Source organism: Nematostella vectensis, chromosome 13, assembly GCF_932526225.1.
Source record: "Nematostella vectensis chromosome 13, jaNemVect1.1, whole genome shotgun sequence".
NCBI classification, from domain to species: domain Eukaryota; kingdom Metazoa; phylum Cnidaria; class Anthozoa; order Actiniaria; family Edwardsiidae; genus Nematostella; species Nematostella vectensis.
Window position 1 is genome coordinate 10,008,364 of NC_064046.1, and position 20,903 is coordinate 10,029,266.

The 20,903-nt window shown below is 38.6% G+C and overlaps 3 protein-coding genes across 3 annotated transcripts in view; 2 read left to right on the forward strand and 1 right to left on the reverse strand.

Annotated features, from left to right (window-relative positions):
* The first annotated feature begins 6,875 nt into the window (after positions 1-6,875).
* LOC5513818 (lactadherin) overlaps positions 6,876-20,903 on the forward strand; it is a 46,524-nt gene continuing 32,496 nt past the window's right edge. The window contains exon 1 of the mRNA XM_048720679.1: positions 6,876-6,909. The gene's annotated coding sequence lies outside the window, so the exon portion shown is untranslated. The remainder of the gene's footprint in view (positions 6,910-20,903) is intronic.
* Positions 12,407-14,324, forward strand: LOC125558941 (lactadherin-like). The gene is made up of 3 exons (XM_048720461.1): positions 12,407-12,685; positions 13,236-13,408; positions 13,963-14,324. The coding sequence occupies exons 1-3, from the start codon at positions 12,480-12,482 to the stop codon at positions 14,322-14,324; spliced, it is 741 nt and encodes a 246-aa protein (XP_048576418.1). The 5' UTR covers positions 12,407-12,479.
* LOC125559006 lies at positions 17,465-20,859 on the reverse strand. Its single transcript, XM_048720678.1, has 4 exons — positions 20,252-20,859; positions 19,760-20,044; positions 19,169-19,214; positions 17,465-18,582 (listed from the first exon to the last, which is right to left on the reverse strand). The coding sequence occupies exons 1-4, from the start codon at positions 20,547-20,549 to the stop codon at positions 17,814-17,816; spliced, it is 1,398 nt and encodes a 465-aa protein (XP_048576635.1). The 5' UTR covers positions 20,550-20,859; the 3' UTR covers positions 17,465-17,813.

Sequence of the window (20,903 nt, forward strand, 5' to 3'; positions counted from 1 at the left end):
CTTAAATATCAGTACATAGCCGTGGAAGGCCTCGAATTATTGTGGAGCACAATACATAAGAATTAAGAAAAAAATGGTAGCACAGTCACGCCCCTACTGGTCATTTACTTTAACACTTTTTAGAATATTGTGTGTGTGTGGGGGGGGGGGGGGGGGGGGAGGGGCACGCCCCCAGTCGCCCATTTCCTACCACGAACATGCAATATATAAAGCAAACAGGATTTATATGATAATGCACAAGGAGACGATCGAGCGCGCGATTGTTAAGACGATTACAAGATTCAATAACTTTGCCGTTCTTCTTTTATTACTTTAATCAAAATGATTGAAAAATAGAATGCATTTCTAACAAAGAGTCCCATTCTACTAGAGTGAAAGATTCATTGTTTCCACGCGGAAAAGAAATGTAGTTTGAAGAGACACTATATAAGAATCTAGTCCAATAAGAGAATACTTTCAGCCTGACCAGCAATAGCACATAGAACCTAAAAGAGAGGGGCTATGCGATCTTTTAAAGTTTGACAGTAACTTGTAAAGTTTCTGAAAAAATAAAAAACCTACACTCGTCTCAACATTGTGTCAGTGTCTCATTCACTACATGGAATTGATGATAACATATTTTAGAGAAAAAGTGGATTTGAGAACATAAAAATAAATAGAAAGGCTTTACTCTTTAATGTTTTGGTTCTGCTCTTGGTGATGCGTAAATCATCAATCCGAAATAAGCCCAAAAATGCCTACAACAACGGCTTCCTTACCCCCGACTCCATACTCACACCCACGACTCCATACTCACCACTCCATACCCACGACTTCATACCGTACACCTACGACTCCATACTCACGACTCCATATCCACGACTACATACCCACGACTCGATACTCATACCTACGACTCCATATCCACACCAACGACTCCATACTCACCACTCCATATCAACGACTCCATACACACACCCACAACTCCATAAAACCCACACCTACGACTCCATACTCACGACTCCATATCCACACCTACGACTCTGTATCCACACTTACGACTCCATACTCACCACTCCATATCCACTACTGCATATCCACACCAACGACTCCATACCCACGACTCAATACGTGCACCTAAAATGGGAAGATTCCCACTGCAAACCCAGGCTTAATGTAGAGCGTTGAAATATTGGGGGTTCTTTAAGAAATTAAGACCAAAATAAATTTGTTAGGACGTCAAAAGAACAAAATTTGGACAGACAAAATTAAACATTTTAAATCACGCCGGCTCAAGAGCAATATAGTACCCCACTGGACGCAGAAAGTACCAATAAATCTCATAAGACAGACTAAGACTTACAGATATAGAACAACAAATCTGCTAGCCTGCGTATATCCGCTTTCAAAATTCTTATTGTATTACAATATATGTTATACAATAAGAATTGTGAAACGGGATGCACGCAGGCTACAAATCTGGCTAAATGAAATTTATAACGATGAAAGAAAAGACCCTCGACAAAGAAACAAATTGAAACCATTTGGGGAAATTAAATAGCGCTCACAATTCAAAAGATTATCTCTCGCAAGTTAAAAATGTTAATCCAGGAATTGCGCTAGCAAAGCTGAGACTAAGCAACCTTAAACTGGCTATCAAAACAGGACGTCACACAAAACCGTACACTCCCCCTCAACAAAGAATATGCCCAATATGCTTGGTCCAAGTAGAGGAAGAGGAACACTTTATGATAAAATGCCCGGCATATAATGAATTGAGGGAACAAAGATATAGGGCAACAAAACAGTGTCTAAAAGCATTTTTGAAGGTGAAGGTGAGTTTAAAACAGGAGAGTGCAACCAAAAAAGAAATAGCTTAATTTGTTTGGGAAGCAACAAAAATAAGGGAAAGTGCTTTGTAATGAGACTTATAATGACATCGCTACAAATTACGACGATAAAGAATATATTGTGAATAGGAATATCAATGGAAACTAATTTTTTTTCTTGTTTTTTTTTCAAAGATTTGTAAGAGTTGTGCCGTCAGAGGAAACCATTTTTTCTGTAAGTGAGCTCTTCCCAGGCCACATGCCGCAACTCAGTTCATATCCTAGCACAGGATACCCGGTAGGACACCTGGAACTTGGCAGACGCTACTATCAGAATGTTTACTCTGACATCTCGATGAGCATATGGCAGTGCACGAGGTCCGCGAAATGGTTCTCGGGTTCCTTCTCAACCTCTTTTTCGTATCTTCGGAACAGCTGATCTACAATTGCTTCGTTTTCCCTATAGGTTCTTTTGTCTGAAAGACCTGAAACAAAGGAAATAGTGGATACTTAGGGCGATTTTTTTACTCGTGATTCCGGAATGAGAATGATTAGAATAGAAAAAGCGTGCGATTGTTTATCCCGTTCCCATTCCACCCATTCTTTCTACTTGTAGCAGAATGACTCGAATACTATTCTGAACATTCTCTACCAACCATTCCCATTCCAGAATGATAGGGAAAAAACGCGCCCTTAGCAACAGTAGCAGGCAAGATTTTGGTATATTTTATGCGCAAACTACCGGTCTTCCTGTGTTAAAAGTTGTAATAGTTTCTAAGCTTTCTGGATGATAAACAAAAACTGTAGACTAGTTCACAGATGTTTTTTTAAACCACTCCACTAATTTTTAAAATTAATCTGTAAAAATTGCATGGAATTGTTTTAAAAGCGATATAATTATATTCACATGATACAATGGCTACTCGAATAAGATACAATCGTTTCCTGCCTTTCATGGTTAATTTTTGTTGTTTGTGCTTTCGAGTGCTTAGCCATGTCTCAAATAAGCTTATTAGTGAAAATTGCAATAGCTGGGTTATTTATGTTTAAGCAACACAATGCTTACTTGAACTCCCCATCCTCGTGATGAGTTTGTGTTCTTTTTTGTGCGAGTAAGTCTCGAGTAAGCTTTTAGTGTTTGAAGTTGTACGTGATGCGCTGTCAAACCATGCAAATATTCGCACTTTACCAAATTCCCGCTCATTTTGTATTTTCTTTGATTCCTCTCCCCTGAGGGCCTGATACTCAGGCTATTGATATATTGAAGACATTTAGGCACAGTATTGGCACTGCATCCAGCTTTTTAAGTCCAGCAGAGATCGAATCTAAACAAAATGTGTTTTTTTGTTACGACATTGTTTGGAGCAAGAAAAACTGTCCCTTTTCACTGAGCGCATACTTACTGAACAGAGCACAGGATGCGACGGAGACGCACTAAGGGGGAGTAAGAAGCGGGTACTGATACCGAGTATCTCTTGGGATATCCTAAACCATTCATACTTACTCCTCAGTAAAGTTGTTCAGCCCGATGAAAGATTGAGACCCGGGGACAGGGGTTTGTGAAGTGTTGTAGGAATAAATTGGCTTTCTTGCTAAACAGCCAAATAGTACCAAATAAGACTAAGGAAGGAGAAGGATTTAAGAGAAACAAAATGGAGGATTGCGAGATTCTAGGTTTACAGAATCTTTCTACATTTGTAATTAAAAAAAACATCTGCAAGAAAACTTATTCCTTGGATTAAGAGGTTCCTTGATGCTTACTAATACTAGTTTTGAACAGTGTATTTCTCTCCGGTCGAATCATGCATTTATTTCTCAACCGTTAAATTGCTTTAGTTGTGGTTGGGGGGATAAAATTAGGTGAAAACTCTTTTGTCATTTCTTCTACGACCGCTTCGGTACATTGCGTGTGATAGCGCTTCAGCCATGTCTGGAGCAATATCAGTTTATCTTGATAAAAAAAGGTATTGGGCCATAGCCAGCATGAGGCAAGTGAGACACTCGCCTCGGTAAAATTTTGATGTTTAGTGTTTCACAATTTAAAAGTATGAGATAAAACACCTGCTTTTGATGGAGTTATCATGCAGTAACTAGCTTTGCCTCGGTACACCTTTCTTTTGGGGTTTTCTTTTATTGTAATTTTCTTTGTATTTCTCTTATTTCTTACAATGCGAGATTGTCATAGTCCGATGGCCTCAGTTTTAGGAACTAAACGAATTCTTAGCGTTAGGGAGTAACGGTTCTAAAACTGCAGATATTATTCATCCATATTCCCTCGATTACCCCCTGACGACATCAGTTTTTTTTAGAAAATTGCTTTTCGATCCAAAGGTAGTGGAAATTTAGTTCTGATTTGTCTTGAGGGAAACCAAAGAAACGTAAAGGGTTTGATTTTTATGGAATTCGGCTATACATATTTGGGACTGTAGCGCTGTCGCAACACAAATAATAAATTGTAGAGGGACCTAACTAACTTCGTCACACATTGTAAAAAAATTACGAATGAATTATTAAGAGGTTTGTTTTAACCATTAAACAACGTCTTTATGACATTATTTTCCCGATGATAGAGAAACTGAGAGCAGCATTCATCCCATTGCCGGTAAGTGCGAACGCCAGATAGTAAAATTGAGATTTAGTGTTAAAATTTAAGTTGATGATCACAAATAAAAGCTAAGCTAAAAAAATCAAAATGGGTTAAGATTATTTTTGTTTTACTTTAAGGGGTTTGTTTTGAAGTGATTTTTGATCAACTTAAAATGAGAAAATGTAGAAATTTTGTTCCAGGAGTTTTGCCGGCCTCTTTGCACAAAAGGGGATAGTTAATATGTAGTAAAAAGAAGAAAGGGCTAAAATATGTAAAACGTTGTTAGTTTTCTTGAAAAAGTCACATCTTTTAAATGGAGTACTTGAAGGTCTTTGGTCTTTAGAGATCTTACCAATAAACGTTTTTGTCATCCTAGCAATATCTAGCAAAATAGCACAATTTCCATTGGCTGTTTTCAAGATTTCTTCACTTATTTGTTTTCCAGTATTCAATGAGAACAATAAAAAAAAGTGTTGCTAACTACGGCATTTTGCACCTTATCCTTTTCTCAATTCAAACTCAGAAATTGCCTTGACTTTTGCACGACTTTTTGGGGTCAATCGAGTTTTCTTTACAATCTATTCCTTATAACATCTTTCTCCTTCATCAGGAAGAAGAGTAATATGAAAATTCGCTCAAGGTTATGTTGTCAGTGAAAGAAAACATTCGAATAACGCAGCCTAAACGCTTCGTATTTCAAATGATCTAAAGCTACGAATAAGTAGTTATCGGGATCACTAAAGGCATTTCAGGTTGGTTTATTTAAAAAAAGCGAAGCCGAATAGCAAAAAAAAAAAAAAAAGAAAATGCATCAATTTTGGGTGAGGAGGGTCCAATGCAAGATTGTCATAGACCGATGGCTTTAATTTTGAAAACTAAAACGAATTATCAGCGGTAGGGAGTAACGGTCCCAAAACTGCAGGATATTCTTCATCCATTCCCTCGATTACCCCCTGACGACATCAGTTTTATACGAAAATTTGCTCATCGTTTCATAGCCAGTGGAAATTTAGTTCTAATTTGTCTTGAGAGGGACCAAACGTAAAGGGTTTGATTATTATGGAAGTCGGCTATAGATATTGACTTTGTAGCGTTGCCTATACACTAGGATAAATTGTAGAGGGACTTAACTTAAACTTCGTCACACGTTGTACAAAAAAACTTGAATGAATTATTCAAAGGTTGTTTTTAACCACGAAACAAAGTCTTAATGACATTATTCTTCCGATTATAGAGAAACTGAGAGCAGCATTCATCCCATCGCCGGTAAGTGCGAACGTTAGATGGTAAAATTGAAATTTAGTGTTAAGATTTAAGTTGATGATCACAAATCGAAGCGAGGCTAGAAAATCAAAATGGGTTGTTATTATTTTTGTTTTACTTTAAGGGGTTTGTTTTGAAGTGATTTTTCATCAAACTTAAAATGAGAATGTAGAAATTTAGTTACAGGAGTTTTTACCGATTTTTACTCTCCTTTTGCACAAAAGGGGATAATTAATATTTAGTAAAACGAAGAAAGTGCTAAAATTTGTAAAACGGTGATAGTTTTCTTGAAAAAGTCACATTTTTTAACATGAAGTACTTGAAGGTCTTCGGTCTTTAGCGATCTTACCAATAAAAGTTTCTGTCATCCTAGCAATATCTAGCAAGAAAGCACAATTTCCATTGGCTGTTTTCAAGATTTCTTCACTTATTTGTTTTCCAGTATTCAATGAGAACAATAAAAAAAGTGTTGCTAACTACGGCATTTTACACCTTATCCTTTTCTCAATTCAAACTCAGAAATTGTTTTGAAGTTTGCACGACTTTTTGGGGTCAATCGAGTTTTCTTTACAATCTATTCCTTATAACATCTTTCTCCTCCATCAGGAAGAAGAGTAATTTGAAAATTTGCTCAAGGTTTTGTTGTCAGTGAAAGAAAACATTCGAATAACGCAGCCTAAACGCTTCGTATTTCAAATGATCTAAAGCTAGTTATCGGGATCACTAAAGGCATTTCAGGTTGGTTTATTTAAAAAAAGCGAAGCCAAATAGCAAAAAAAAAAAAAAGAAAATGCATCAATTTTGGGTGAGGAGGGTCCAATGCAAGATTGTCATAGACCGATGGCTTTAATTTTGAAAACTAAAACGAATTATCAGCGGTAGGGAGTAACGGTCCCAAAACTGCAGGATATTCTTCATCCATTCCCTCGATTACCCCCTGACGACATCAGTTTTATACGAAAATTTGCTCATCGTTTCATAGCCAGTGGAAATTTAGTTCTAATTTGTCTTGAGGGGGACCAAACGTAAAGGGTTTGATTATTATGGAAGTCGGCTATAGATATTGACTTTGTAGCGTTGCCTATACACTAGGATAAATTGTAGAGGGACTTAACTTAAACTTCGTCACACGTTGTACAAAAAAAACTTGAATGAATTATTAAAAGGTTGTTTTTAACCACGAAACAAAGTCTTAATGATATTATTCTCCCGATTATAGAGAAACTGAGAGCAGCATTCATCCCATCGCCGGTAAGTGCGAACGTTAGATGGTAAAATTGAAATTTAGTTTTAAGATTTAAGTTGATGATCACAAATCGAAGCGAGGCTAGAAAATCAAAATGGGTTGAGATTATTTTTGTTTTACTTTAAGGGGTTTGTTTTGAAGTGATTTTTTATCAAACTTAAAATGAGAATGTAGAAATTTAGTTACAGGAGTTTTTACCGATTTTTACTCTCCTTTTGCACAAAAGGGGATAATTAATATTTAGTAAAATGAAGAAAAAGTGCTAAAATTTGTAAAACGGTGATAGTTTTCTTGAAAAAGTCACATTTTTTAACATGAAGAACTTGAAGGTCTTCGGTCTTTAGCGATCTTACCAATAAAAGTTTCTGTCATCGTAGCAATATCTAGCAAGAAAGCAAAATTTTTATTGGCTGTTTTGGGGAGGCTTTCACAAAATTTTGGATTGTGCTTGGATTAAGTTTCAAGATTTCTTCACCTATTTGTTTTCCAGTATTCAATGAGAACAATAACAAAGATGTTTCTTACTACAGCATTTAACACCTTTCATTTTCTCAATTTTATAACCCAGAAATTACCTTTGACTTTTACATGACTTTTAGGATTTTCTTTTTACTCCTCTCCTTAACTTCTTCCTCCTTCATTAGGAAGAAGAGTTGTAATGTTTAGTTATTCACGAGTCAGACAAACGACCGCCTGGTGAGCATAGCGTGACATATCATTCCATCTTTCCCTTTAAGAAAAAATATCATAAACTAAATAACAACTGTAACGAAGTCTAATGGACTCAACAACAACTAATGCTCAGTGTTCAGAAATGTTCATGTTCTATTAAACATGTCTAGATTTCTTCAATGAGTCTTTGTGGTTTGTTAATTTGTCTCTGAGATCTAGGCACGACTGGATCTTTATCAACAACAGTACCTTTCTAAGGTGTATTTACCACCTGTTGTGTCTTGCTTTCTAGACTCATCCCAGCATTTGACTCAGCATCAACAGTTACTGGAAGCTCTTCAAACTTATCCTTTGTGGGTAGTAGGTGGATACTATTTCTCACATAGACTCAACCATCCTCTGACTTAATTTTGTAAGAGCAATCTGTCAGTTTCTTACAGATAACAGCTTTCTTGCTCCAGCAATTCTTTTCACGCATTCTTACCGTCTCGTTTTTATCTAACGGTCTCAATGGTTTAGACTTAATATCATAGAACTGTTTCTGTTTAAGTCTTTCTTGTTTTGCACGAAGACATGTTTGTGGCTTATAGTGTGAAGCACTTGGTAGCTTTGTTCTCAACTTGTGATTCATCAAAGTTCAGCAGGAGACTTTCCACAAGCTAAGTGTGTTTCTGTAGGCGAACAATACCAAATATGTATCCTGACTTTTTAAGTAAGTTTTCTACAATCGGAACTCCTTTCTCTGCTTGTCCATTTCCTTTGGGGTAGTATGGATCAGAAAAAGTATGTACAATTCCATATGACTTCACAAAAGCATCAAATTCATTACATATGAATTGTGGTCCGCCATCTGCTAAAATAGTGCGAGGAATCCCGTGCCTTGCAAAGAATGATTTCATGTGGTTGACAACTGCGGTTGTTTTTGTTTTACCACTCAGCAGTGCTACTTCAGGATAGTTTGACATATAGTCTATCACAAGTAAATAGTCCTTACCGTCAAGTTGGAAGAGGTCAGCACCTACTTTCATCCATGGTTCATTTGGTACCTCATGTGGCTCAAGAGGTTATTTCTGTTGTTGGTGTCTGTATTTCTGACAAACTCCACACTTGCTTACCAGATTCTCTATATCTTTATTCATGTTTGGCCAGTAAAGAAGTTTTCGAGCCCTTCGTCTGCATTTCTCAATGCCCATGTGGCCTTCGTGGACAATGCTTAACATGTCTTGTCTTAGAGCTGTGGGAATAACAATCCTTATTACCTTTAGTATCACACCATCAACTACAGTTAACTTACCACGGAAGTGATAGTATGGCTTGGGAAATGGCCCTTGTTCCCAAACACAGTTCAAATGCTTGATTACATCTTGTAGTTCTCTGTCTGCTGCAGTTGCATCGGCTTTCCATCTGTTCTCTGTCACTGGAAGAGAAGCTTTGATCATATTAACAAGTATTTCAACCTCATTATCGATATCACTAGTGGTGTTAGTTTCTGTAAGGCTAGCTCTTGACAATGTATCAGCTACAATAAGGAACTTTCCTGGTAGGTATTCAAATTGAAGAACATATCTTTGCAGTCGTAAAATGAGTCTCTGTATTCTGAGAGTGGTGTCGCTTAAATTCTTCTTAGATATGGCGATCAAGGGTTTGTGGTCGGTCTCAGCAATCACATTTGCTATGACTCCAAATATATATTCGTAAAACTTCTCATATGCAAAGACCATGCCTAGTGTCTCTTTTTCTATCTGTGCATATCTTTTCTCTGCCTGTGTCTAGTCCTTGAAGCGTATGCAACCGGCTTCCATGTTCCTTCATAGTCTTGCAATAGGACAGCTCCTAGACCATCCTTCGAAGCATCGGATGACACCTTCGTCTTTCTTAGTGGATCATGAAACTTCAACACTGGTTCAGTGGTCAGGAAGTCATTCAGCCGCTTCCACTCTGCCTCGTGTTCTGCTTCAACTGAAACTCATTTGCATCTTCTATAAGCTTCTAAGGGCTACCGTCTTGGCAGATAGATTTGGTACAAACTTGCCTAAGTAGTTGACCATTCCGAAGTATCTCTGTAGCTCGACTTTACATGTGGGTTGGGGCATGTCTTGTATAGCATTTACCTTGTCAGGATCAGGTTGGACTCTTTCTGTAGTGATCTTGTCACCAAGGAAAGTCAGTTCCTTGACTCTGAAACGACACTTATTCACATTGAGTTTCAACCCAACCCCCTGTGCCTTAGATAGGGTCTTACGCAATCGTTCATCATGCTCACTTACTGTGTTTCCCCATACTAATATATCATCATGAATTGATGTAACACCGTCCATGCCTTCAAACAACTGAGCAATAGTAGGATGGAAAACTTCAGGAGGGCTGGAAATTCCAAATGGCACCATTGAGAAGCAGTATCTGCCATTGGGTGTGTTAAATGTGCAGAGCTTAGAACTTTCTTCATCTAAAGGAATTTGCCAGAATCCTGATGACGCATCAAGTTTTGAAAAATATTTGGCTCCAGACATGTTTTTGTTATTTCACTTCTTGTTGGAATGCGATAGTGCTCTCTCATGTTGCACTGATTTAGATCTTTTGGATCCAAGCAAAGCCTTAGGTCACCATTTGGCTTTTCTAAAATAACAAGGGAATTTACCCACTCGATTGGTTCTTCTATCTTCTTACAATTCCCAGCTTGGTCAACCGATTGAGCTCCTTATCTAGCCTTTCGCTCAGACTCACAGGAAATTTCCTTGCAGGATGTATAACAGGGTTAGCATCATCCTTGAGCTTAATCTTGTAACTGGAAGACACCCTATACCTCCCTTCAAATACATCAGCAAATTCTTTCATTATTTCATCTTTGAATGTGTGATCGTTGTTGTCACTATAGTTGTTATCTCCCATGGTACGGTCCTTGATAACAGTATTAACCATTGTTATTAGTTTAAACTTTTCACATGTCTCTAATCCTAAGATTGCTTGACATTCTTGAAGTACTATGACAAAAAACACTTCATTTTTTTCTCTTTTTTTCTCTCCAGTGTATGACCTTATTGTCATCTTAGTTGGCCTCATTTGAGGCTTGTTTACTAGCTTTTTGTACTCACTAAGGGGTAAGACATTTACTTGGGCACCCGTATCCAATTTGAATTTAATCTTTGTGCCTTCTACTTGTGCCTGTATCAGCCAATCACTCTTTTTGGTTTCATGTGTTTTCTGTATTACGCCTAGAAAAAGATCTCTGTCCTTTTCTGTTTCCTTTTGTGTGTAAACAGTTCCTGCGGCACATAACTTGAAAGTGATTCTTCTTTTGTTGTATGCAAAGCATTTCCCTGGTTCGTGGACTTTTCCACACCTCTGACATGAATTCTTATGTTTGGCCCCTCCCTGTTTTCCTTCGGGTTTACTCTTATGCTTATTTAGCGCATGTACCTCAACCACTCCTTTTTGATTCTCTAGGCTTTTCATTTGAATTTTGGCAATTTCAGAGGCTTGAGAAATCTGTCAAGATCATTTTCTCTCAGGAGCCTTTCTTTTACTTTCTTATCGGAAATGCCAATCACAATTTGATCTCTTTTAAGGAAATTCTTAAGTATTCCAAAGTCTGACTTTTCGTCTTGAGGTCTGTGACAAACTGTTCAAAGCTTTCACTTTCCTTCTGCATTCGTCAACGGAAAACATATCTTTCGTACGTTTCGTTCTTCTTAGGTGTGCAATATTCTTCTAATTTCTGAATAACAACATCATATTTACCTTTCTCTTCCTCTGAGAAGGTTAGGGTATTAAAAACTTCAATTACCTCTGGCCCGGCGACCGTCAAAAGCAGTGCGATTTTCTGCCCGTCTGATTTCTTGGAACTTCTATGGCTTGAATATACAGCTCGAATCGTTGTTTAAACTTCTTCCACGCCTCGTCGACATTCCCAGTCAGATTTAGAGGATGTGGGGGCGGTATGCTATTCATTTTGACTCCTGGTACCATGTAATGTTTAGTTTTTTAGGAGTCAGACAAACGACCGCATGGTGAACACCGCCATGATGAATATATTACACACACAGAACCCGAATGTGAATCGCGACATAAGTATAGCGTGACATACCATTAGAAGAGCTATTTCAAAATTTGCTTAAAGTCTCATTGTCAGTCAAAGTTCTAAATTTGTCTTGAGGGAAACCAAAGAAACGTAAATGGTTATTGGTGTTATAGCGGAATTTGGTGAAACTTCGTTATTGTTTATTGTCCCTACCTTGTAACAACTGTAGCGGCCATACCTAGCTACGTCACCAGCGTAAGTTATGGAGTTTTTCATTGGTTAGACATTTAAAACGCATTATAATATCATCACTTTCCTATAATGCCGATGGATTAAGTCGAACTTTCTTAAAACACACAAAATAGCTAGTTCTACTTTATAAAGACATTCCGAATCGCAGCCTAAAAGTAGCTCTAGCTTTTTTTAGATCGACAAATTGCAACAGCATGTTTCTCTAGCAGCATTCAAGAATGACCTCCCTTTACCTTGAGAATTTTTGCGAGAATTTAATTTTATTACCATTTTCTTTGTGCTTCTCTTATTTCTTTCAATGCAAGATTGTCATAGACCGATGGCGTCAGTTTTTAGTACTATACGAATTCTTAGATATAGAAACTACAGATTGTAACAGAGATAACCAATATGATCTAATATTTGTCATATGATATACCACTCAAAGATTTGTCGTGAAAAACTTGTTATCACCAAATGTGTTGATAAATATGGTATCAACACCGATGACAGAGACAATATCAGATTCTTGATAATCTAGCATCACATTCGATATCATAAGACACATGGGAGGATAATGAGCAAACTCTTATATTTTACAACAGCAAATTGGGGACGCCTAAATATTTTTCCCGTTTAGATAAAGAAGACCCAATGAAGCTTATTCCTCATCTCTGTCTGGCTATCCTGTTGTCATGGCAACACGCCATTGCCCAAGACTGCAGAGACTACATTTATTTCATGCCTGGCACCCAACTGCTGTACAACGTCATCGAGACAAAACAGACGACAAAATACGAGTGCCGAGAAAGCTGCAGTGAAACCCCGCAATGCGTGTCAATCAACTATAAGCAGAAAGAGTAGGTGGAACTATGCCTCAAAGGCAACAATGAAGGTGGTGATGAAGATGAGACGTTGACGATAAATATAACGATGACGACGACAATGACGATAACGATGACAATGACGATGGCGATGACAATGACAATGACGATGGCGATGACAATGACAATGACGATGACGATGGCGATGTCAATGACGATGTCAATGACGATGACAATGACAATGACAATAGCGATGACAATTACACGATAACAATGACGATGGCGACTACGATGGTAACGATTACAATGACAAATGACGACGAAGATGATGTGACAATAGCGATGACAATATAAGCACCTATTGTTATAAGAATGGTCCCCACCCCTAGGTTAACATAACCTAGCCAATACCAAAACCATGCTAATCTCCCAGTATCCCAGGGATTCAAAACGAAACTCTTTACCAAAACTGTTATTGCTCACCATCGCTATTAAAAACGTGTTTGGTAGTATAGTGCATTGAAAATGTTCTACAGCGCTTTGACGTTCTGCGTCTATTCCTTCTAACCTATTTTACCGCATTTAGATCGCGATGTGAGCTGAACAGCGCTTCCCACATGACACATCCGGGAATGTTAAGACCGGAAGTCGGCGCATTCTACGCTTTGGTGAAACCGCCGACAAGCTGCAGTGACAATTACTGTTCAACGGGCAAGAGATGTGTTATGACGGGGAAAGGAGTGGCGTACAGATGTGAAGGTGTGTGCTCTTGAATCTGTCGCTATTTAAATGATCTCATGTTTGCGTTCCTAAAAATGTTATCTTTTTGTTATTCTTTTTGTGTTGTGTGCGTTTGTACCTTTGAACCCCAGGAATGGGAAAGGGTGTTGACTCACGGGCTGTAGGATAGCTTTACTACAAAATGATGTCTAGTGTCTTGTTAGTGTTGGATAAAGCACGTATTCCTACCATACGTGCTTCATTCAACCCTAACAAGACACTAGACATCATTTTGGAGTAAAGCTATCCTATTGCCCGTGGTTGACCCATTACTGATCGAACTTTCTCAGTTTTAAGGAGGATTAAGATCTAGGCTTATTTAGTACTTAAAAGGTAGAAACGTGTATTTTCATGAGTTTGACTTGTTACCAAGGGCCACTAGCTTCATGACTTTTATTATTCATTTTTTAAATGTTTGAAAAGAAAATGTGGAACCTCAGTCCATGAAGCTCAAGTCATCTCAATTTAACGATTCTCTTAAAAGTGCAAACAAATAATAGGAAAACTCTGACATCTCTGTGCGTTATTCACAGTTTGCAAGGACGCACTTGGTATGGAATCAGGTGAGATAAGCAACTCTGCTATAACTGCGTCGAGCTACTATCTTCAGGGCATCAACAAATACTCCATGCCGTACTATGCTCGTCTCAACAACGTTGGCCAGATTGGTGTTTCTAACGGGGCCTGGCTAGCGAATAATTATGTAGCTGGAGAATACCTTGAAATCGACATCGGGAGAAATGTGGCCGTAGATGGGGTAGCAGCCCAGGGGGGTCCGGGTGCTACGTACCGGGTAACAAGTTATAAGATCAGCTACAAAACCGACCTCACAGCCTGGTTTGTGGTCAAGGAGGACGGGCAGGAAAAGGTAGCTCTAAGTATTTGTATTCCCTGATAAACAATAGCACAGAGACTCCTGTGTGGCACATGAACAGGCATTGACTTTAAATTCGATTTGGTCCGCTAAAATCCATTCTACAAGAATTAGCACACAAATACATTTCTTTTAAGAATCAATTAATGTTAGGGAAATCATATATCTTTAAATGATGTTAGTTTTGACAATTCAAGTCTAATACAATTAACAAATTTCCCATAGTTTTTCATGTACACGATATTCGTCACCTCAAAATGTTAAGGAGTCAAGAGGCGCGTAGCGCGTGTATAAGAGATAGTACGCGCGCTGTGATTGGCTAATTGGTAGTAGTGACATTACCGTATTGCCCGTCTCTGGGGGCATTACGGAATTCTGTATTGCCCTACGAAAAAAAATTCACAATCTTCTGTTTTTTTATTTTTTTTTTACGTTCAAACTGCAAAATGAGCGAGGTAGTTTAGAGACCCCGATTAATAGTTTACTAAAGGCCTGATGAGTCGAACTAGCTAAAGTATTAGAGGAGAGTCCTTAGAATACGAAATATTGGTCTTGTAAACAAACAAGACGGCGGGGCAATGTTTCGGAGTCTTAGTTTGCATCTCAAAACTCACAACCCAAATGTACCCACCATTATTAAATAATGTATGAAAAAACACACACATGAGCTAGCTTGTGACTGCAACTTTAATTCCTTAGGTTTCATTTTACTTGTTTTACACATTTAATAAGGATAATATGACATTTTCTTCGATGCATTTTGACGGATTTTTCCCGCGAATTTTGCGCGTTTTTTGCTGCTAACTTAGAAAATCACGCGCAAGTGCTCAGGGACAGGGTGTTCCCCCCCCACCCCCCTAGTGCGTGCCCTTTGTTTGCAGCGCGCGTAGATTAGCAAATTGAAACTTGAGCTTCAATACCCTGCAGTCTTCGTTACTTTTGGTGTCCGTTTGTAAGGTTGGAAAATACATTTAAAGAAAAGGTTCAGAACCAAATTTCGCGAACTTGGATCAAGGTTTTTTTTCTCTTTCGCTTCAAGTGAACCTGTAGGGATTGTGTGAATAATCATATGAAATGACGAATCCCGTGGTATGTCCCCTGACTTACTATAGTTAACAACCAATCAGAAAGCGAGATTATGAGCAAGTGTAGGAAGCAAATTTGTCACTTGATCGGATCTTCGGATATCATCCTGCACAAAATATGGGGGGATGGGTGGGGGGAGGACGATGCAAAGACACGAAACCGATGAAGAGGCCAAACCTACGCCCCTCTGATCATTTTGTTACGGGGGGTTACACTTTTGAGAAATATAGCGTATTGGAAAAGAAAGAGGGTCGTGTTCAATACTCCCTAGTTAGATCCCTAGTTAGTCACTCCTTTGACATTTTAATAATAATAATAATAATAATAATAATAATAATAATAATAATAATAATAATAATAATAATAATAATAATAATAATAATAATAATAATAATAATAATAATAATAATAATAATAATAATAAAATACCAAGAGAGCATAAGTTAAGAGAGGGACACTTTGTTATTACCCGCGCGCCATGTCGATTCCGAATCTGGCTATTTTTAGTAACCACCACCCCACCACTGCGCATTAGGATTTGCTCCTTTTATTTTGTCCTACTCCCCCGCGGGTTGCGTGTTGTTGTTTTGCCAACTCGAAAGAATGAAAAGAGATCAGGAAAAATAACTCGGAAGAAGTAAACAAGTCTAACTTAAGTAAACAAGATTGGCAAATTAACTCACAGAAAGCTACATTCCTGAATAACTTGACTGTTTTGTTTGTCTGAGCGGCGAAGTTAAGTCAAGAAGAAAGAAAATAGCGACGAGCGAAAAAATGGCTGTGAAACCGCGTTTGATTCAAATCCTCAAAATCACTCCAGCTTGTATAATATACTTAATAGTTATAGAAATGTCTAGAAACAACATAAAAAAGTACAGTAATAAATACCTCTTTATTTTCTCACTATTAGAAAAGCTCAGATACTTCAGCTCTGATCATCACAAAAATGCATTCCCTCGCTACAAGGATGGTTTTATGAAATGTATTTTTCTTGGATTCCTTCTCAATTAACCACAATATTCACAAAAATCAATATCAAATATAACTTACAGCTTTTGTTTGACCATTAGGAAAATAATGAATGTCGAGAAACCACGAAAGAGCAGCAAGTAGAGCGGAAGCGGTGTTTGAAGCACGAGGTTTTTCGCTCTTGATTTTGAATGAAGTCTCTGAAGTCTTTTTTTACACGTTTTTGTAATCTTGCAATTCTCGAAGTACTACATCATCCCCTTAATAAGCCGCAACTGCCTGTATCCTTGATGCTAGAATGAAATTGTCGATGTTATTAGTGCAAATATATGGCGTCAGAAACCGTTCAAAATTCCGGTAATTGGTTTTCACGGCACCGGGTTTTATTTGGCGGTGCCGGGTTTTCTAAAAACCCGGACAAAACTCCCTGAGGTAAAAGCGTCGCCGGTAATTGGTTTTCACGGCACCGGGTTTTATTTTGACGGTGCCTGGTTTTCTAAAAGCCTATGGCGTCAGAAACCGTTCAAAATTCCCTGGGGTAAAAGCGTCGCCGGTAATTGGTTTTCACGGCACCGGGTTTTATTTGACGGTGCCGGGTTTTCTAAAATCCCTGACAAAACTCCCTGAGGTAAAAGCGTCGCCGGTAATTGGTTTTCACGGCACCGGGTTTTATTTTGACGGTGCCGGGTTTTATAAAAGCCCTGACAAAATTACCCGGGGAAAAAGCGTCGCCGGCAATTGGTTATCACGGCACCGGGTTTTATATGACGGTGGCGGAAATTTGCCGAGGTAAAAGCGTCGCCTGTACCTTTTTCTATGGCACCGGGTTTTATTTGACGGTGCCGGTTTTTTCGAAAGTTTCTTTGATTTGCGGGGGTCTGATTTTAAGTTCCGTATGCGTGGTCTAAAATTACATCCGAGGCCTGGTTTATTTCCGTGGCCAGGATTTATTTTCGCAATAACGATTATTCGATAGACTATTTTTAATAATAAATTCATTTATCATTATTTCTTTATAAATCCAAAGAAATGTTGTTTAATATTAGTTGCTGCGCGCAAAAAGATTAGGGGAACGATGCAGAAAATAACAAATCATAGACGGTAAGCAGGGGTTACCGGTTTTTATTCCCACATTTGTGAATTTTTTTTTTTACAATTGATACTGATGTATATGTACGCGAGAATGGCCCGTCACTTTTTCCAGAGAATGTCTATTCTGTAATGTCGGACTAAGCTCAAAGCGTAAGGTGGCGAGAAACAAGAATTTGCCAGCTGATGCTAGACAGGAGGGGAGAAGAGGGACTGTAGATCACGTGATCAACTCAACCAATCAGGGTAAACCAAAAAAGGTAATAAAATTATTCCGTTATATCAGTTAGAATGCGACAAAAATAATTATACAAACAAATGGAGATCAACACAATAATCAGAAGATCACGTACGCTGAACATCTGCTCAGCGTACGTGCCTCGCGATGATCGCCTTAGCCTGGATGAAGGATGGAATGCCATGATTATGGTCTTGCTGAAGAGGGTCAACAGACTGGAGCTCATTCCAACAAGCCTCCCCAACCTGTAGACTCACGGCTGGTACAACCACCCTTTCGATCTCGTCATCCTGCATCTCCTCCGCCACCCCCGGGTCCGGTTCGTATATTCCATAAGTGTCTTCATCTATTGTGTTGTCTTCGAAAAAATCTTTAACAGCAATATAGTCTGAGCCAAATAATCTAAGCATACCTAATAAATATAATTGGTTTGGAGTCTTCTGATTTTCTGTAGATAATTTATGGTTGTTCCAGGAATTCTTAAATTTTTCGAGATTAAAGTTGATTCTTGGTAAAAAAATGTAATGTAGGGCAAATAGATCAATATCATTGTCAGGACATAAAATATCTTCGTCCTCTAAGAAAAAGAATAATTTTCTGAAATACTCGGTCACCATGTCCCTCATATCCCTCCAAAGTCTTTCAATCCTCTGGTTATGGACTGAACTACCCTGGATGATGCTTCCTCTCCCTTCCCCCCTCCTGTCTAGCATCAGTCTGGCAACTTCCTGGTTCTCGCCACCTTTATCTGTCCTCACTCTCGATGGCCAGCAAAATTCCTCAGTTGCTCCCAGAAAAAGGTGTGCTACCGTCTTCGCCCTGTTATTTATAGAGCATTTTAGAAAAACCACCAACCTCGAAAACCCATCTATACCTCCATGAATCACAAGTCTCCACCTGTAAAGAAAAAAACACGTACAGATCAGCAGATTATTCATAGAACGAGCGGAGCGAGCTCGCATAAAATGTATTTTGTCTCGTCGTATAGTATCTTAGGAGGGGTTTCACACCCTGTCCATGAGCACTCGGCGCAATTTTCTAAATACGCTGAAAAAAACGCACGGAATTTGCGGGGGAAATGTGTCAAAATGCATGGGGGAAAATGCCTAATTATCATTAGTTAATGTGTAAAACAAGTAAAATGGATCCTTAGGAATTACAGCTGGGGTCACAAGGTAGCTAGTTTGTGTCTTTTTATGTAAATACATTGTCGCTGTGGAATTTAGCGATGCAAACACTGCGATGCAAACATTGCAAGAACATTGCCTTCTCGTCTTGTTTGTTTACATTTTTTAGCCAAATATTTCATATCTAAAAGCAGGGGCGATGGAAAACGTTAGTAAAGCTGTAAGCCTTGTAAGCCTAATAAAAAAAAACGACTAAAAAGGGCACGTACGCCCTCCCCTGACATTGCTTTTTGTCGGTATGACTAGAAGTACAACTGTAACTATAGAGATTTAAAGACGAGTAGGCCATAGTTTACCGTATAAGCTTGTGATTGCCATCAAGATGCCACAAACTATTAGGCCCTGTGAAAAAGAGCATCCGTTAAACACGAACGCGAGAACTATAAAAGGGATAGCTCCGCTCCCGTTTTCGCAAGCTCTCGCGCAAGTCGTCGTCATTTATAACTTGACTTCGTTGAGTCACAGGTAGCCCAAGCTCTTTATTTGTTCCTATTGATATTTAAATCCATATATCCATAACTGTCATAACAAATGAAGTCCACGAAAAAAAAGAGGTTTACAAATTATCAAGGTAAACTGATTTTACCTTATCAGGTAGAACAGTGTATGCTTACAGTAAAACCACGTAGTATTTGAGGGGGCGATGAATCTACAAAATATTGACTACTGCAGGCCCAATGCATTCATCGGGTAAATCAAAGGTCTAATACTAGAAGTTTCTAATAGAAAGTCAATGCTCGGAGGACGGGACGAACATGTTTCAGTAGAGGGGTTCTCGAAAAAGATTGCGCTCCCTCCGAGCAAATATTTGAAAATAAACTTGATAATTGACAATAGTATAAGAGCCTGCAAGCCAGTCTGTATGATTTGTTAAAACAAGCGTGTACCTGGTACGTGGTATTTCGTTCTGGGATTCTGTCTGCTCCATTGCAGCACCCGTCCTACGGGGTCCATCTCCACCAGCTTGTTAGCTATGTTAGATCTAGCAGCGTAGAGTCCTCGTGATATGATTTCCCCCTCTATCATCCTTATTCCAATGTTTGGAGAAGTTTGTTGCAATTCAAGGATAATCCCCTCCAGCTCCTGCTCGGACACTGTTCTAGCTTTCCTTTTCTTGCCAATGTCAATGTCGTATTTTTTACGAAGCCTCCAAAGAGTTGATATCGAAACACCTTTTGCATTAAAATATAGAGATTAAAATGTATGATGTATTGATTAGGAATCAGGGCTGTAGCACGGGGTGGGACATGGGGCAAGTGCTCCCCACTCCCTCCCCCCCCCCCCAATATTAGAAACAATTGAAATTATAAAGAGACTGCATCGTGACCCTTTCCTCAGTATTAGTTTAAAATATCTTCCTTTCTCTTATATGTACTCACCTAGAGCTCTAGCAATGTCCATCCATGACAGCCTGTATCCTCTCATCACCTCCAGCTGCTCTTTTGGTATGATGAACTGCGGTCGTCCCACCTGTCCAGTCCTGGACATTGGCGCACGATACATCACTTCCTCCGTTATCAGAGGGATAATAGCACTCAAACGAGCAGCCACATCGCTCACCTTTGCCTCCAATGCTGATAAGTTTTTGATGATTGACAGTAGCAGACTGTCACTACATGGTTTTTTCACAGTCAAAAACCATCGCAGGCGCTTACTATTTGACAAAATTGCTTGCATTGACACAAACTGATTTGACAACTTGCTTGGTGATGCCGATTTGTCCGCTAATGTATTTATGCTCTCTACATACTTTTGATGCGCTGTCTCAACGAACCGTTCGATTGCTTCGGGGTCCACACAATGACCTTGTAAATAATCAAATTAAATGGTTTTAAATAACATGGTAGTGGAAAGCAAGACAATTACAAAAAACTTATAGTATTTGACACTAATAGTGTGGTTTTCGAAATCCTAATAGTCAAGCCAGAAAAAAGAGAAAGACTGTGTATTACAGTACCAAATAACCTAAATAGTATTTCATGGGTTTTTGAAAACCACTCTTATGACTGAATATAATTGTCAAGTCCTGAA

What these genes read in the sequence shown, in the direction of transcription:
- LOC125558941 (XM_048720461.1), top strand. Translation starts at nt 12,480, where the DNA reads ATGAAGCTTATTCCTCATCTCTGTCTGGCTATCCTGTTGTCATGGCAA. An exon ending in ATCAACTATAAGCAGAAAGA is followed by an intron (nt 12,686 to 13,235) that starts GTAGGTGGAACT and finishes TACCGCATTTAG; the next exon opens with ATCGCGATGTGAGCTGAACA. An exon ending in AGTGGCGTACAGATGTGAAG is followed by an intron (nt 13,409 to 13,962) that starts GTGTGTGCTCTT and finishes CGTTATTCACAG; the next exon opens with TTTGCAAGGACGCACTTGGT.
- LOC125559006 (XM_048720678.1), bottom strand. Translation starts at nt 20,549, where the DNA reads ATGCAAGCAATTTTGTCAAATAGTAAGCGCCTGCGATGGTTTTTGACT. An exon ending in GGACATTGCTAGAGCTCTAG is followed by an intron (nt 20,045 to 20,251) that starts GTGAGTACATAT and finishes TTAATGCAAAAG; the next exon opens with GTGTTTCGATATCAACTCTT. An exon ending in AACGAAATACCACGTACCAG is followed by an intron (nt 19,215 to 19,759) that starts GTACACGCTTGT and finishes TCTTTTTCACAG; the next exon opens with GGCCTAATAGTTTGTGGCAT.